This window comes from Bacillus rossius (genome assembly GCF_032445375.1).
Source record: "Bacillus rossius redtenbacheri isolate Brsri chromosome 4 unlocalized genomic scaffold, Brsri_v3 Brsri_v3_scf4_1, whole genome shotgun sequence".
Taxonomy (NCBI): domain Eukaryota; kingdom Metazoa; phylum Arthropoda; class Insecta; order Phasmatodea; family Bacillidae; genus Bacillus; species Bacillus rossius.
The window spans coordinates 31,331,735-31,349,536 of NW_026962010.1; the positions used below are offsets into that span (position 1 = coordinate 31,331,735).

General features: G+C 39.5%; 1 protein-coding gene across 2 annotated transcripts in view; it reads left to right on the forward strand.

Moving 5' to 3' along the window:
* The first annotated feature begins 334 nt into the window (after nt 1–334).
* Nucleotides 335–17,802, forward strand: part of LOC134541680 (farnesyl pyrophosphate synthase-like) — a 128,866-nt gene continuing 111,398 nt past the window's right edge. Inside the window, exon 1 of one of the 2 annotated variants that reach the window (XM_063385298.1) lies at nt 335–571. In XM_063385298.1, the coding sequence (XP_063241368.1) occupies nt 453–571 (119 nt within the window). In that variant the 5' untranslated portion in view covers nt 335–452. The remainder of the gene's footprint in view (nt 572–17,802) is intronic. The other variant, XM_063385297.1, reaches the window with a different exon arrangement.

The window sequence follows — 17,802 nt, forward strand, 5'->3', positions numbered from 1 at the left end:
TTCACAGGCAAGTTAAGAACATAATACGGAAGCAGCTTAACAATTAAACCAAAAAACCTTTTAAAATAAAGATAATGCCTTTCAGACATTTTTGAGGTTATAATTTCATCCGTCTGTCGAAAGGTAAAGCTTGGTAAGGTTTTGACGGACGAATGGATTGAATTTTCCGGGCCATCTGATTGGCTGAATATCACGTGATTGACGTACGGATGGGCGCCGGATCATTGTGAGACCAGCTTAATACAGGAGAACACAAATAGACAGATGGCGTGCCATGCAAAGCATGCCGCACGAGGAACACGAGAAGAACGGCCGCGCGCGGGGAGGTTGGTACGAGAACCTCGGCGGCGCGTGTTGGCAACACTGGCGCGGCAGATAGCGACGCGGCGCCGGGTTCGGCTGCGGCCAGTGTTGTCGCGAGCCGGACACGGCGAGGTTGCTGCTTGTGACGGATGGCGACCCTGATGAGGACTGCGCTGCGGGGGTTGGCACCCCTGGCTGCCGCCTGCCCCACCTGTCAGCTGCGGGAGTTCCGCAGTACGGACGTGTCTGCGCACGCCCACCCCTCCAGGTCGGTGCGTGCAGTGTTGGGCACTATCGAATAACTTATCATTCACTCAAGATGCAACGGTGTTGTTATTGATGACCGAACGACTAAAAACTGTTCCAGTTACTATTCACTCTGAAAATATATTGTTTTCGTTAAATACCAATTTTTATAAACTATAATAACCGGCTCTGTGTTTACGAAAATTACAGAGTATATATCATGTAAAGGGGGTAGACTAAAATACCCTTTATATTGTTTAATTTTAGTCTAATGATTGAAGAAAACATTTCAAAAAAATTTATGTAAAAAAAATGAGAACACAAAGTGATGAAAAATATTGTTTATAGTAAACCATGACCGTAATTGCATTAATCATAAAATTTATAATATTCCTTTTAGCATGATCTGTGAATTGTTGCAGTCTCAAATTATCTGCAAATGGTACTAAAAATAAAATATTGAAACTTGCCTGGCAAATAATACTAAACACCAAGTACAGCTCATCGATTGGCCGGGAAAGAAGGAATGAATAATGACTATATTTAATCGACTGATTTTCATTTTAGTCGCGAATAACGATACATATTTAGATTTAGTCGATGGCGCCCATCACTGTTGCTTGGTGCTCCAGGACATTCCACTGAGCCCTCGCGCGGCGCTCCAGCTCGTCTTCCCGAGCTGCTGATCGCGAACTGCACGTACCCGCGCAAGAACCCACATTCTCACAAAGTAAACATGTCCTCCGACCTCCGGTGTTTACACGCGCAGCAAGACACTATTTCAGTAACACGTGATTCTTCCGGTCCTTCTTCACTTATTGCCTGATCAGCCAGTTTTAGAGGAAAGAGCATCACTGTGTAGTAGACAAGAACATCTAATGAAATTCTTTCCCATCTTTTTCAGTCCCCTTAGATACTCCTTTTTCGAAGCGGGGAATCAATTAAAGCAAGTAGTAAGAAGTTATAGTTCAAAAAAATTTGTAACTAATCCTCACAAATCATATTTATAAAAAAAAAAAAATATCCTTTTGTTTTTCTTTATAATTGTATGGCACCAGGGGTCAACAACAGGGGGGGGGGGGGGGCAAGGGTATTTATTTTGCCCCCTCTCTGAAACCTTGAAGTGGGGGCAAACGTGGGCAAAAAGTGCTGTGTAATCAATTTTTAGATTATAAAACTGCTTAAATAGCACCATTTTCCACCTTGAAATACAAATTTTCCCGGGTGAGGACCCCCGGACCCCCCGCATCAATAGGGGGATCAATGATTCTTTATGAAAAGGTATATTGCCCCCCCCTTTGGAAATTTAGTTGTTGCGCCCCTGTATGGCACCATTGTCTTTCCTCACCCATAAAAATGTTTAATTTAAAAAAAAAAAGCCCCCATTCGTTTCGACGCTGGGAAATTTAAATACATTTGTTGGTTATATGGCGTGAGTGTTATCAATTATTACATAAATAATGTAAAAACCAACATGAAAAGTGTGGTCTTGAATGGTTGAAAAGCTTGCTGTATCACAAAATCTTGCCTTCACTGTTAAAAATTTTCATCTTTTATTTACCAAGAACGCTGGTTACAAATTAGCCAGGGATCTTCGTAATTTTACGGATACTGAGTTCACTTACTTTGAACTTAATTCTAAAATAATATTCTTGGTATATTAACACAACTTTAAAAATACTGGTTAACTCCACAGTAAGAATAATCTTATTTTATCCAAATGTGTGTTTTTTTTATTTGTTTAGAAAGAAACATAAAAAAACTGAAGTCGAAATACGGCGTAGTTTATACAAAGATTTTTTTATTTGGAATTACGAAGAACTCTTCTATAGAGCATCCCACTCTTAGATTGCAGTGTGGAAGTAAATGGGCGCATTCTCTCTCTCTCTAACACACGCCGATTGCCGTTAGCACTGTCCTTGTTTCTTCGTGCGTTGTTGCCAAATATCAAACGAAATTTAAAATTTTAATTTTTGGACCAAGCTTTTTTTTCATATTGTATAGAATCAAAATACGCATCAGGCAAAGCTTATTTTGAATACTTAACAATATTTTAAGTGTCCGAAAAAATTAAAAAACATAACTTATTCGCTGCGAACTGTTTTGAAGTATTCCGATATGTTTCACATCAAAAAAAGAAAACCTACATGTGTATTTCATTCAGATTTTTTTTATTAGTAAATTAATGCCTTAGGACGCCACCGAACAAATGTTAAGACAAAAACTGTACAGGTTTCACTTAAATATTTTTTTTAATATATTGAAAGGCATTTTTTCACAAACTGACACATCAAAAAGTTGACCCGCGGAAAATTTTTTTTCTATTAAAGATAGATGGGGGACGAAAGCGAGAAAAATGTTCACAATGAATTGAATTAGTTTTTAAAAGCAGCCCCATCTCAATTGCTTCTACAGTTTCCGTGGAAATAGCTGTTAAAGATGTGTCTTATCAGTACAAGAGCACGCGCTGCCGTCGTAAGAGGAAACAGGGTCGTGCGTTTAGATAAGTGGGGTTCTGTCCTACAAGCAATTTCAAATACATGGCTTCCTTAATCAACAAAAAATATTATAATCGATTCTTGAACATAATATGTAAAATATATGAAATAAATACGAAGGAATTCAATAGCGATCATGGTACAAAATTTTGAATTATTTTTCTATCCTTCTCAACACCAAGCATCTTATCAAACATTGTTTTAGACAAAGTTTTGGAAAAAAATTATGATATTATTACAAACAATTTAAACAGATTTGATAAGGTGTCTACTAAGGCAGTTACGTTTTTTTGTCCTGTGAAAATTTTTTTCGAACCCATGCAGTTATGGCTGGTCGTATCAAAAATGTATTTAGAAAACATTTTTCGGCATTAGGTAATCCGAGTTATCATACGTTAAAACGGATGCGATATTATTCATATTATGGGAGTTGTTGCGATTTTTCTGTTTTTCAAAAAATCTTCCCCATTTCGAACCAATTGTTCGGATTTTTCCCATAACTTACTCGACCGAGAATTTCCATTACCGTATTTTATTTATCATTTTGGACACGACTTGTCCAAAAATACGGCATTTATCGGGCCCATGAAAATGTGATATATATATATATATGTGTGTGTGTGTGTGTGTGTGTATATATATATATGTATGGGATTTTTAGAACAGAAAAGAAAACTATAAGAAATTTTCGTCTACAATAGGTAGTTTTTATTTGAAATTTACATAAAAGTGGCATTATTACAAATTTATATGTGTAATAGTATAAAATATTATAAATTACGATATGATTTCTTAAAATGCTTCTTGTTCGATCCAAATTACAAAGACACTGATCTCCTGAAATTCGTAATGTGTTAGAGATTTGGCAACAGCGCGCGCCATAAGCCGTGTACTGCAATCTAAGAGTGGGACGGGCTATAGTATGCACCCAAATGAGCTACAGATATCAGCCGGATTATACACTGATTGTCAATACAGTATATCCGCAAAAGAATGTCCCAGTTAAAAATTTTCTAAATTATCAACTGTAAGCTTTGTAGTGTGTTGGTTCAAGGTCACAATGAGTAACTATTTTAGATAAGCGAATGCGCTAGTACTGCCATGTTGTTTTCTCGCTTGCAGTGCCACCTACGCAAAAAGACAACTCCTGAGCGTAGTTTCCCCAGTTAGTAGAAGGTGAATTATTAAACATTATTTGGTTAATTGGCAACAAGATGGAGCCCACTCCCCATTGGAATTTCTCTGTACGAAAGTGGTTGTATGTCGACGCTCCTGGCCGTTGGACTGGTCGTAATGGTAGAGACGACAGAGTTTTTTCGCTGACTCTGCGATCACCTGACATAACGCCATGCGATTTTTTTTTCTTTGGGGCTTTATCAAGATCGTGTCTACGTTCTGCCGAACCTAATAATTGTCCAGTGTTGAGATACAGAATTGAAACTCCGAATGTGTTAACCAAAGTGTGGAAAGAATTGGACTTTAGATTGTATTTGTGTCATATAAATAAAGGTGATCAAACTGAACATTGTTAGAAAAACTAGGTCATTTTACCTTCAATTTTAAGTATGATTTGTTGTGAATAGTCTAAATTAAACTGCTATAATATACTATTGAAACTGGGACATTCATTTATGGACAGCCTGTATTTTATATTTATTTACTGATATTTACCGAGTAGGCGGAATTGGCTGAAAATATATTTTCGAGTGAAGCAACAAAGAAGTATTTAGACATTCACACAGTACCAAATCAGAGAAATGCATAATTTTACTAAAAATAAATAAAATTATGTGGCATAATAATGCGGCATAAAATGATGATTAAAACAGGCACACTGCGTGGTTGGGTTGTCATGTTCGCACGTCGCCAACTCTGGCGCTGGCAGTCTGGACCGTGTGACCGCGCTGCCCGACACTCACTGGAAACTTCAAAATGGCATACTCACTGGCCATTTCAGAGGATATAAATGCCCCAGCCTTGTGCTGCCCATTTTCATATGGACCGGTCTGAGACGTCTACTTCAGAGACACATTGACACTGCCTATAGATACATATATTATAGCCCGTCCCACTCTTAGATTGCAGTACACGGCTTATGGCGCGCGCTGTTGCCAAATCTCTAACACATTACGAATTTCAGGAGATCAGTGTCTTTGTAATTTGGATCGAACAAGAAGCATTTTAAGAAATCATATCGTAATTTATAATATTTTATACTATTACACATATAAATTTGTAATAATGCCACTTTTATGTAAATTTCAAATAAAAACTACCTATTGTAGACGAAAATTTCTTATAGTTTTCTTTTCTGTTCTAAAAATCCCATACATATATATATATATACACACACACACACACACATATATATATATATAGCACATTTTCATGGGCCCGATAAATGCCGTATTTTTGGACAAGTCGTGTCCAAAATGATAAATAAAATACGGTAATGGAAATTCTCGGTCGAGTAAGTTATGGGAAAAATCCGAACAATTGGTTCGAAATGGGGAAGATTTTTTGAAAAACAGAAAAATCGCAATAACTCCCATAATATGAATAATATCGCATCCGTTTTAACGTATGATAACTCGGATTACCTAATGCCGAAAAATGTTTTCTAAATACATTTTTGATACAACCAGCCATAACTGCATGGGTTCGAAAAAAATTTTCACCGGACAAAAAAACGTAACTGCCTTAGTAGACACCTTATCAAATCTGTTTAAATTGTTTGTAATAATATCATAATTTTTTTCCAAAACTTTGTCTAAAACAATGTTTGATAAGATGCTTGGTGTTGAGAAGGATAGAAAAATAATTCAAAATTTTGTACCATGATCGCTATTGAATTCCTTCGTATTTATTTCATATATTTTACATATTATGTTCAAGAATCGATTATAATATTTTTTGTTGATTAAGGAAGCCATGTATTTGAAATTGCTTGTAGGACAGAACCCCACTTATCTAAACGCACGACCCTGTTTCCTCTTACGACGGCAGCGCGTGCTCTTGTACTGATAAGACACATCTTTAACAGCTATTTCCACGGAAACTGTAGAAGCAATTGAGATGGGGCTGCTTTTAAAAACTAATTCAATTCATTGTGAACATTTTTCTCGCTTTCGTCCCCCATCTATCTTTAATAGAAAAAAAATTTTCCGCGGGTCAACGTTTTGATGTGTCAGTTTGTGAAAAAATGCATTTCAATATATTAAAAAAAATATTTAAGTGAAACCTGTACAGTTTTTGTCTTAACATTTGTTCGGTGGCGTCCTAAGGCATTAATTTACTAATAAAAAAAATCTGAATGAAATACACATGTAGGTTTTCTTTTTTTGATGTGAAACATATCGGAATACTTCAAAACAGTTCGCAGCGAATAAGTTATGTTTTTTAATTTTTTAGGACACTTAAAATATTGTTAAGTATTCAAAATAAGCATTGCCTGATGCGTATTTTTATTCTATACAATATGAAAAAAAAGCTTGGTCCAAAAATTAAAATTTTAAATTTCGTTTGATATTTGGCAACAACGCACGAAGAAACAAGGACAGTGCTAACGGCAATCGTCGTGTGTTAGAGAGAGAGAGAGAGAGAGAATGCGCCCATTTACTTCCACACAGCAATCTAAGAGTGGGATGCTCTATAGTCCTCGGTGCTGGGGGTCTGAGGTCGTGTCCCGGGCAAGGCATGGTAGTTATATTCTCCAGATAGAGCTTATAATGGACCGAATAGTCTGGTTGTTGGCGACAGCTGTAGATTAGGAGATAAGGTAAACAATATTTTGATTCTTAATGGCTGTGCCTCCCACTGCCAGGCAGTAATACCACGGCAACCTGAGCTGTATCCGGATACACAGGGATGCGACCACAGCACACACTTCCCCTCCCCTACATCCATTAGCAAATGAAGCCATAATGTAAAGGACAAATTTATAATGGAAGGATAATATCCAAATTACTTTTAGTTTTACTGTTAGCACAACCTATTGACAGTTAGGTCGTATTAATGTGCACGTAGCCATACGTAAATAACAACGACCAATTTAAAAACTTTTATTTAGCGTAGTGATTTTATATGTTAGCGATCAAAATAAAAAGTTTGCTATGAATTTAAAAAAATTGAAAATTCTAAAAGCAAGCATTAAATAATTGTATAAGTAATTTTTATTAACATATGTGTCTATGTGCCATTTTCATACTTGATTGTTCTTAATAATTTGTTTTTAAGTCAATTAAATTTAGCTAACAAAAGTTATAAAAACATATATAATGTTATTAAGGCACGTGTCAAGTTTGGATGAACAGCATGCTTACAGTACCTAACAAGTGCGCAAACCGGTATTAAGTAAAGACTACTTGGAAACCGAATTCCTGCCGCTTCTGTGCATGGGACATGTCGGGCTTTAATGGGGAGGAAATACATTATAGTAGTCCAGTAGGGATTACAATAAGTCTTTAAAAACAATCTCTCCATCACCTAGTGTGGTTATTGTGGACCCCACAGACCTCCCTTGTCTGTACGGGTGCTCTGATTGGAGTGCATCTGTGCAGTATTGCCCTCCAACTATGACTGACTGGGCGGCGGACCCAGCTTCCAAGCCTGAGCAGGGAGGTGAGGCCGGTGTTCAGTACCGCCCAGTTACAGCAGATGTTTGAAATATATACACACTTTAAAGGCTAACTAAAGGCATTGTAATATAACAGTATTACAGAGTACTGGCACTGTGCATATTTGGTTTGTTTACGTCTTCAATCACCGTCCCCTGGCGACCAAACGTCATAAAGTGCTTTGTTGAGGATCGCAGAAGGTTTGTTCATAAACTGTGTTTGGATTTTAAACTTAATTTAAATTACATTTAAGAGACGTTGCCACTGAAATATTTGTTAAAATTGTTATTTTATTGACATATGTGTGCGTTAAATTCCGTTTCCTTTTGATTTATTGGACGGTGCTTCGTGATTGACTGAGTCTTGCTGGCTCCATGAATGATGGGAAATAAGAACGTTTTCGGACCGCTTGGCCTAGTGTGGCTGCCCGTCAGGAAGTCCTGGCGGTGGCTGAATTTGCTACCTAAATTGCGTATGTGAGCGCGACAGTGTTTTGTCGGCTCGCGAAATCACAACGGACAGGTAGGCCACACTGTGAAGGTACGTTTGTTACGAATTTTAGTGATGCCACCGCGTTTTAGGCATTTTGTCACTACAGGAACAGTATAATTTATTGTTCATTGTGCGGCCGAAAGTACAAGGTAATAATTGTAAACTGTGTTCTTGTGCCCCGAGACCTATATTTAATAATAACGTACATACTTATAAACGAACATGAACATCCACAGTCTAGAAGTCCTGAGTGTAATGTCTTCTGAACTACCGATTTTGAATTAGCCAGAAACTTTTAAAATAAAACCCTGAGATTCTTAATTTGCCATAAATTGTGAGATTTATTAAAGTGAAAAATATAAACTTTTGGTTTGTACTGTGTACAACGTAGGTATTTAGAGAACTTAGATCATTTGCATATATTTTTTTTTATTTGTCGTGACCAGATTATTTCAATGAAAGAGTAAGTATTGGTATTTAGTCAGGTTGAGGTATATTTTAAACTGTCGAATATTAAAATTTTGCAATTATTATTTAACTTAATCTTTGTTGTTATTATGTTTTCTCCATCCCCTTAAACACATGGTCACAGTTTAGTTTGTTTTACTTAGTATTATTTATTCTATCTGTGGCATCACAGCATTTATGATGATTTGAAAAGAATCGTCAAAACTATAGTTTTATCTGGTTTCTGAAAGTAATTTACTTTTTAAAATTTCACATACGGTACAGTTGCTCTAAAAAAATCGCCATCAAAGTTTAGGTGCGGACTATAGTATACTGTTTTTGCTATCCCTATAGTTTTCTTAGTTTTAAATGAATATTTTAGCCTCTCTCATAGGACCGCCATGGACCGACTACTGAGTATTGTGCAGCCAGAACATATTTCCTGTAAATGACCAGCATGGCTTCTACATGCTAGACAATTATCATGCTGCAGCGCAAGGAACCGGGATGAGTGACGGACGCTAAAAGTATTAAAAAACACGCCAAAAAAATGTGACAAATAAAGGTGTTGGTTCAGTGAAATATTTTTTCCACGTGGACAAAAGTAGCAATGTTTGTAAAACTTTGATCAATTAAACATGTTTCAGAAGCGCAGTGTTCAACCTATTATTTACAAGAAAAATTTTGTTCGGCTGCAACTTCAAAGACGTGTACCCAGCCTTGGGAAACACTTTAGATCACAAGTCGTGTAGAGGTTTTCAACTCATTTTGTCATGATGAACCTGCAGCTGAATTTGTCGGTTGGATTCAGACTCATTCTGTATAGGAGCAAGCTACAGGTACGTAGGAGTGTAGCTTTTCAGGACATCCACATCTTCCTCAAACAGAGGTTTTATTTTTAGACATTGCGCAGCCTGTGGCAACAGATGTGTTGACTGCGTTCTCGGTGTCAGGTTGGAACATATCACGTCAACTGTTTGTCAACTGTTCTCTTTTCTGGGGCAAACATTCGTTTAGTACTCCTTTGTTGGTTGAGTAGCTTTTCCTGCTGCTCTATGATCGGCCCACCAACTCAAGACACTTAGTGTGCTCTAGCCGACAGCTGAAGAGTAGTATTGCACTAGCAGTTGTTTCCACTAGCCCAGTGTTGTTACTACTATAATGCTCGCGCATTAGAAATGTCACATGACCCTTATTTACATGCTTCTGTCTTGTTGTACAGCAGTTTCACTCGTCATGTACTTGCACACCACCCGACCTTAATAATGAGAAGCTAGCCGTGAAGCGAGTAGCGAGACAAGTAGCACAGTGAGCAAAACTTAGCACGTGCTTAAACCAACCAAATTTGTTGTTAACTAGTCAGCATTATTACACTGTAATCTAGATGTACACATCGTGGTCGATATGGCATATCTATTTGAATAGTTACCTTTAAAGTTCGAAAATAAATTGTTGTGATTGACTTTTGAAGGAATTACCAAAGTCCTAATACAATTATGTTTATAAGTTAACTTACGGTTTCCATTTTGCATGACTACACGTGCTTACGGCATCCAAACAGGAGCAGTAACTTTGTAAGTCCAATGGCGCAATTAAAAGCATGCAATGAAACAGCAATTTATCTTTAAGATTATAATTTTGGTCTCGTAGAACTATGCCGGGTGGGAATGACATGTGCATTATGGTGTTATTTGTAATGTGTTGACGACTGCAGTGGACACATCGCAGGCCATGTTTAAGTTAAATTTCGTTTGGTTGTGAACATAAATTATTGTGATGAATTGATTTCATGAGTCCAGTGTGACTGGAATGCAGGACTGCAAATGTCGGCAGAAGAAGGCGGGAAAAGCCTGTCTCCGCGGCAGGCATTGGCCAGTGATTGGCATACGTCAGTTTTGTTGTTTTCCGTCTCCCCCTCCATCACAATCAGCCCGTGTCTGTTCACCCAGGGGGGTTGTCACGAGATAGGGCCTACGATGTGCTTATTGTAAACTAAAGATTAGTCTGTACCAACATGGCAGTCACATTCAGAGGTAAATTATAACTAATTTTTAACGTGACATGAGAGCAAACTGTAATTTTACTTCTTAATATGATTATTGTTACTAACACGGGAGAAGGTCGCGACGCGCGCTAGCTAACTTAACTGCCTGGCGACCCCGCATGGCCACTGACATCACACGCATACCTTCGGGCATTATAGCGGCTCAGGCTCGCCAACCCCCTCCCCCCAACTGCACCACGCCCCCCTTCCACGGTGCTTTTATCCATCCTTTACCAGCCTGGGAATTCCGCGGGTCACTGCGTGAAGTGGCGTGAATGATGCGATGATATTCTGGATGCTTCGAGCGTCGGGTCGGCCCGGGATGACGCGACTCGTCACACACACTCCAAGCCATTCCAGAAAGACTGCCAATGGTATAAAAGTGGCGACGCTGGCCTCCACGGAAGTTCCGACAGTTCCAACCGGTGAGTTGAGTGATATTCGAGTTCGGCGAGGAGGACGAGAGACCCCCCTTTTTTTTGTGAGCGGCGCAACGAGGAGCGACGGAACCGTGCTTGTTTGGCCGAGTGGCGCGAGACTGTGTGTGTGTGGACAGGCGCGAGGTGAGGGGCGAACTACTGTTGAGCTTAGCTCTAGTGAGGAGTGCGAACTGTGAAACTTTACAGACATTCAGTGACCTTAGAATAAACATTTTTATGTGCCAGTGATTTGTGATAATGTTATAGTGTGAAGTTACCCCCCCCCCTCCTTTAACATTCTTGGATGTGTCCCATACTGTGCCGCTAGTGCCATCTTTACTGATGCCGAAGTGTGTGGCATGAGCAACCCTCGGTGCTCCGGAAGCCTGAAGCACGAGGTATAGGCAACCTGGCGAACACCCAAGAAAAAAGTGCCCCAGTGAAATAAAAAAAAAGATACAATATCAACAGTGGGTATGACATATTTGGAAGTCGCGAGCAGCCAGAAGTTTATAGAATATTCTAGGTCGTCCCGATAGCTGCTCAAGACGATTATGTAAGGGCCTGATTTCGAAGACCACCGGCAGTCGCCCACCGGAAGAAGATTGTGCTGATGCCGCTCCGATGCTCAGACTTGCCATACATCATGCTGCCCGTCATCGCTGGAACTTCAGAACTGGTACGACCACCACAAACTAAGTTAAGTTGGGTGACAGAATATTTTGCCGAGTTCTGCAGGTGATAGAAAATATTATAAAGGGATCGCTGCAGGAAGAGTTAAAAATTATTCTAAGTCCGGTTCGGACTTAACTTTTGTGGTCAGGCAGCACGACTTGGGACTCTACGGATACGCTATCGTATGGACTTTGACGAAGTATGTGATTGATGTCGTAGAGATTGTCGGTGGTTGGAGGCATTCGGCTGTCACCTTGGCTTGGACTTTGATATTTTCAGGAGAAGCTTTAGCTGTACGTAAATATATATATGTTACGTAACAGGTGGTCCGTTTACGTATGATGAAAGTAACCATGCTGGAATCGACTCGGCATACGAGGGCATTAGTGGAAATAGGATGCTTTATATGAATTTACAAGTTGCAACCACTGTGTTTACATTTGTTTATGATCTTACGAGGCACTCGCCCCTGAAAGAATACGAGTGAACATAAGTTACATTCTATGAATTTCTCGTACGATTCGCTGTACATGACTATGTGTGTTTGATAAAGGTGTTACGAAATTGACTGGTGTTTTTAATGCATGTGCTTACATTTACATTTGCGTAGAAGCTCGAACTTATGCAATGTAACCACAGGAAAAGCAGGGATATGTTAAGCACGGAGAAGACTCGCCAGCAGTATGGAGACTTTGGACTCTTAAGTAAATATTTTACTAGTAACACATTTTTATGATAAACTTTTATTGGCTAAATCAAGTTGTCAGTAGTAGGAGTGGCAAGCCGTTTCTGGACCAATGTAAACATTGAAATGTAAACACTGCGCCAGTACTCCCCCTGGGGGCCGCCATCTTGTTTCATGGGGGCTGCCATTGTTGTTGACATTGGTTACCAGTGCGCGCCACCGTCGCTGCCACTGGGGGCCACCATCTTAGTTCAGCCTTTAGTTACCGGAGCGCGCCACCGTCGCTCCGAAGGCGGGAATTGTATAAAAAAAATCCTGGGCGGCATGGGGATTCGATCCATGGGACACAGCAACATCGTGGTTACAAGGCAGATGCCTTGACCACTAGACCACGAGATCAGTTAAAGTATGGGGAATTAAATAACGAACATATGCTTAAAAGAAGCTATGTTTAACCCGCCATGTCTTTAAATTTCAAAAAAATATGCTTAAAAGCCCTGTCATACTAGCTATGTCTATAAACCGCCACCACTCCACTACCACCGCCATGTTGTATGCTTAAACGATCAAATTTCGAGAAAAAAGGAATCCGCCATGTTTAAAGCAAACCCCCACCATTATGCTTAACCCGCCATGTTTAAAATTTCCAAAAAGAAATAAAATATCGCTATGCTTAAAACACCCATAATTAAATTTCGAAAAGAAATAAAATGCAGCCATGTTTTTAAATTTCGAAAAGAAACGCCTCCAACCCCCACTACAAGTATGCTTGAATAATGCCACCAACCCCCACCATCACCACTGTGCCTAAATAAAATACCTCTATGCTTAAACCGCCATGTTTTTTTTAAATTTCGAAAAAAATGCTTAAATAATGACACCATACTAACTATGCCTAAACTGCCATGTTTAAATTTCCTGTATGCTTAAATAATGCAGCCATACTAGCCATGCCTAAACCGCCATGTTTTTAAATTTCGAAAAAAAAGCTTAAATAATGCAGTCATTCTAGCTATGTCTATAAAACCTCGAGTATGCTAAAATAAATTACCGCCAACCCCTCCACATCCCACTCCGAGTATGCTTAAAACAAATGCCGCCATATCTAATTTCCATCCGCCATGTTAAAAATTCGAAAAGCAAATGCTTAAGGTACCATGTTGTATGCTTAAAGCAAACCCCCGCCATTATGATTAACCGCCATGTTTAATTTCCAACCACCATATTTTAAAATTTCCAAAAAAAAATAGACGCTGTATTTAAATTTCCAAAAAAATTATTTACCGCTATGCTTAAACCGCAATGTTGTATGCTTAAAACACCCACCCCACCCAAGTATGCCTAAAAGAAACCCCCGCCATACTAGCTATGTCTAAAACATTTGCCGCTATGCTTAAATAATGCCACCATACTAGCTATGACTAAATACCTGGGAGCAACATAACCTCAAAAAGGCGCCATACTAGCTATGTCTACCCCACCCCCACCACCAGTATGCTTAAAAAACAAACACCGCCATACTAGCTATGACTAAATACAAATACCCAGAGTAACATAACCTCAAAAAGGCACCATACTAGCTATGTCTGCCCCACTCCCACCACCAGTATGCTTAAAAAACAAACACCGTCATACTAGCTATGACTTTACCTGGGAGCAACATAACCTCAAAAATCCCGCGCAGAGAGCGAGATGTTGTCCGCTGGAGCGCCACTCATAAAATGCGTAATTATAATCCCCACATCATATTATAAGCATAATAATGTCTTTAAAATAACACTGTGTGTGGAAATGCTTTAGTGTTAGCACTTGTGCAACACGCCAAGTAATAAGCATAGTTTAAATTTATAATATCGTAAAGATAGAAAAGTAAGCATAGTTAGGACAAAGACTATTATTTTACGTCAAGTAAAATAAATATTGTACAAACAATGTGTTCAGTATTAAGCATAGTTAGGACAAAGACTATTATTTTACGTCAATTAAATTAAGCATTGTACAAACGCCGTGCTGAGAGCTGGAAACCTCGCTCGTGCGCCGACGACCAGGAAAGTGTTTACCTGCTGGGTGACGGTGAAAGTGTTTACCACAGAGAAACAAAGTGAGGCCTTCGCTGCGTACAGGAAAGGAGCAAGCACAAGGAACATACAGAGGAGGAAAAAAAATAATGTAGACAACACATGGGTAAAAAAAAGAATGTTGGTTTTATTTAATTTTTGGGTATATATAATATCCACGTCGACTAATCATGGTTGGCGGACGACCCCAGGGACACGTCCCCGAAGGCCCCGCCAACACTTCAACTCCCTCGGCCGCAGCGAACGCGCGGTCGACCCATCGCTGCGGCCAACTTCAGGGTCACGTCCCCAAAGGTCCCGCGGTGGATGTGGTTCACCCTCCACCACCTCCATAAAAAATAGCTTGGCTATCTCCCGCGGTATGTGGCTCACCAAATCGTCACGTGTGGATACATCCATCTTGTGTGGGGGAGATCTGCAGAACAATACATACACAGTAGCTACAGCATAACCCAAGTGTGTAAAATAATTACGTGTGTAAAATAAAATACTTGTGTAAAAGAAATAAATTACGTTCACATGTGTAAAAAATAATTACTTGTGTAAAAGAAATTTAATATATGTAAAAGTATGAAAATTACGTTAAAATCATTCTAGCTTTAAAAGATAATTTAAACACGTAAACAATTGTATAAATTATGTTACCTTTTTTTTAAAAAGAAATATATGTAAAATAAATTACATGTGTAAAAGAGAAAAAATAAATTACATTAGCCTTTGTAAAAAAAATTACATGCGTAAAAGAAAAAATAAATTACATTAGCCTTTGTTAAAAGAGAAAATTAAATTACTGGTGTAGAAAATTAAATTACTTGTGTAAAAGAAATTACGTTTGTACTGTGACATACCAATAGGTTATTCTCCACGTCCAATGGTGTGTGGTTCGAGGGGGTGGGAGGATTGGAGCGCTAGGCCAATCCATCCCTCGGGGGATGACAGCATAGCTGAACGTAACAAGGGAAAAGGCTAATCGTGGTCCGGGGAAAGGCGTAGGTCCTTATGTCCCCAAGGTAGAGTGCTGACACCATCTTCAGAAAGCCAACGCTTATCATCTCCTGAAGACAATGCTACCTTGGTCACACGCTCCGTAAACACAGTGTGGCCTCGCGATCGGAAATGGTGTTGGGTCGCGAGAACCAGTGAATTTTGAAGCAAGCAATCCAGGTATTGAGGAAACAGGAGTGAACGCAGTGCGCTGGCCTTGATTCCCTTGGCCCTATGTGTAAAAGAACCGTCCTCCATCTTAAATGTGTAAAGCTTCGGGCGAAGACCAACAAACTCCGTGATGATATTGCCAGCGGCCTCATCCTTCATCACCCCTGAGTAGATGTATATAGTATGTATGAGGACAGGTGAGGGGGGAGGGGGATCGGGGATCCGATCCAGACACCTTAAGGCTTCGCTTCATCACCCATGTTGGATTACGTCACTTCCTTCGACCATGCACACATGAAAAAGTGTCCCGTTATGTTCATCAGCCATGTACGCACGAAAAAATGTCCCGTTACAGTAGTTGGAAATAGGGGGTTCAAGAACAGGCGTAGGAGCCAGGATCCGACCTTGACCTTGAACCTTGACCTTGACCTTGAAATTTGACCTTGACCTTTGACCTTGACCTTGAAATTTGACCTTGACCTTTAACATTGCGACCATCTATGCTAACCTAACCTAACCTAACCTAATCCATATGCTAATCTATGCTAACCTAACCTAACCTAACCTAACCTAACCTAATCCATATGCTAATCTATGCTAACCTAACCTAACCTAACCTAACCTAATCCATATGCTAATCTATGCTAACCTAACCTAACCTAACCTAATCCATATGCTAATCTATGCTAACCTAACCTTATCCATATGCTAATCTATGCTAACCTAACCTAACCTAATCCATATGCTAATCTATGCTAACCTAACCTAACCTAACCTAATCCATATGCTAATCTATGCTAACCTAACCTAACCTAACCTAATCCATATGCTAATCTATGCTAACCTAACCTAACCTAATCCATATGCTAATCTATGCTAACCTAACCTAACCTAACCTAATCCATATGCTAATCTATGCTAACCTAACCTAACCTAACCTAATCCATATGCTAATCTATGCTAACCTAACCTAACCTAATCCATATGCTAACTTATGCTAACCTAACCTAACCTAACCCATGCCAATCTATGCTAATCCATGCCATACTATGCTATTCAGTATGCCAATCTATGCTAATCTGTATACCAATCTATGCTAATTCGTATGCCAATCTATGCCAATCTATGCTAATCCATATGCTAATCTATGCTAATCTGTATGCCAATCCATGCTAATCCATGCTAATCCATCCGCCATTTTGTATTTCTAGAAATTTCCACCAACTTCGAATCGTGACGTCACCGTTGCACTTTTCGTCACGGCCGCCATCTTGGATTCGAATTTTTTTTTTTCGAACTTCAACTTTTCGAAATTCGATGTAATCATCAGCCGCCATCTTGTTTCGTCTGCTGGTGGCCGCAATCTTGTTTTCGTCTGCTGGAGGCAACCATCTTGGTTCTCAAGTTGGCTGGTAGATGTCGCTAGTATCGCGCGCCAAATTCAAAAAATTGTTGTCAGAGGCGCCGCCATCTTGGTTCTCAAGTTGGCTGGTAGATGGCACCACCGTCGCCATATTTTAGTTCATATAATCGATACCAGATGATGCCACCGTCGCCATCTTTAGTTCCTAGTGTTGCTACCAGAGTGTGCCACCGCCGCCATCTTTAATTCTTAAAGTTACCGCCGGAGTGCACCACCGACACCATCTTTAATTCTTAAAGTTACTGCCGGATGGCGCCAAGTGTTATGTAGTCAGTCGAGACAAGTCGGGAACGAGTCGAGACAAGTCTAGACAGTCGAGACAAGTCGAGATAAGTTTGGAACATGAAGCCATATTCTAAACTACGTTTATTATATATATGTATGCCTTTATATGTTTAGGTTTGATGATAGAGTAATGCAAGGGAATGGCTTTTCATTTATATTTGTGACAAACAAACCATCCATCCGATTACATTATTCCAAGTGACCACATTGGATGATGACATCACCGTTGCAATTTCCGTTACGGCCGCCATCTTTAAATATATTATCCGAGTTTAATGAAAAAAAAATTTAAAATTTATAAAAAAAAAAAAACTTTTACGACACGGAGCTCGGAGTCCTCGGTTCGAACCTGGTGAGGGCAAAAAAAATGGCGACCGATCCTTCCCCTCGTGGTGGCTGCAGGCAGACTGACTCCCACCACTCTTTTTTTTCAAAG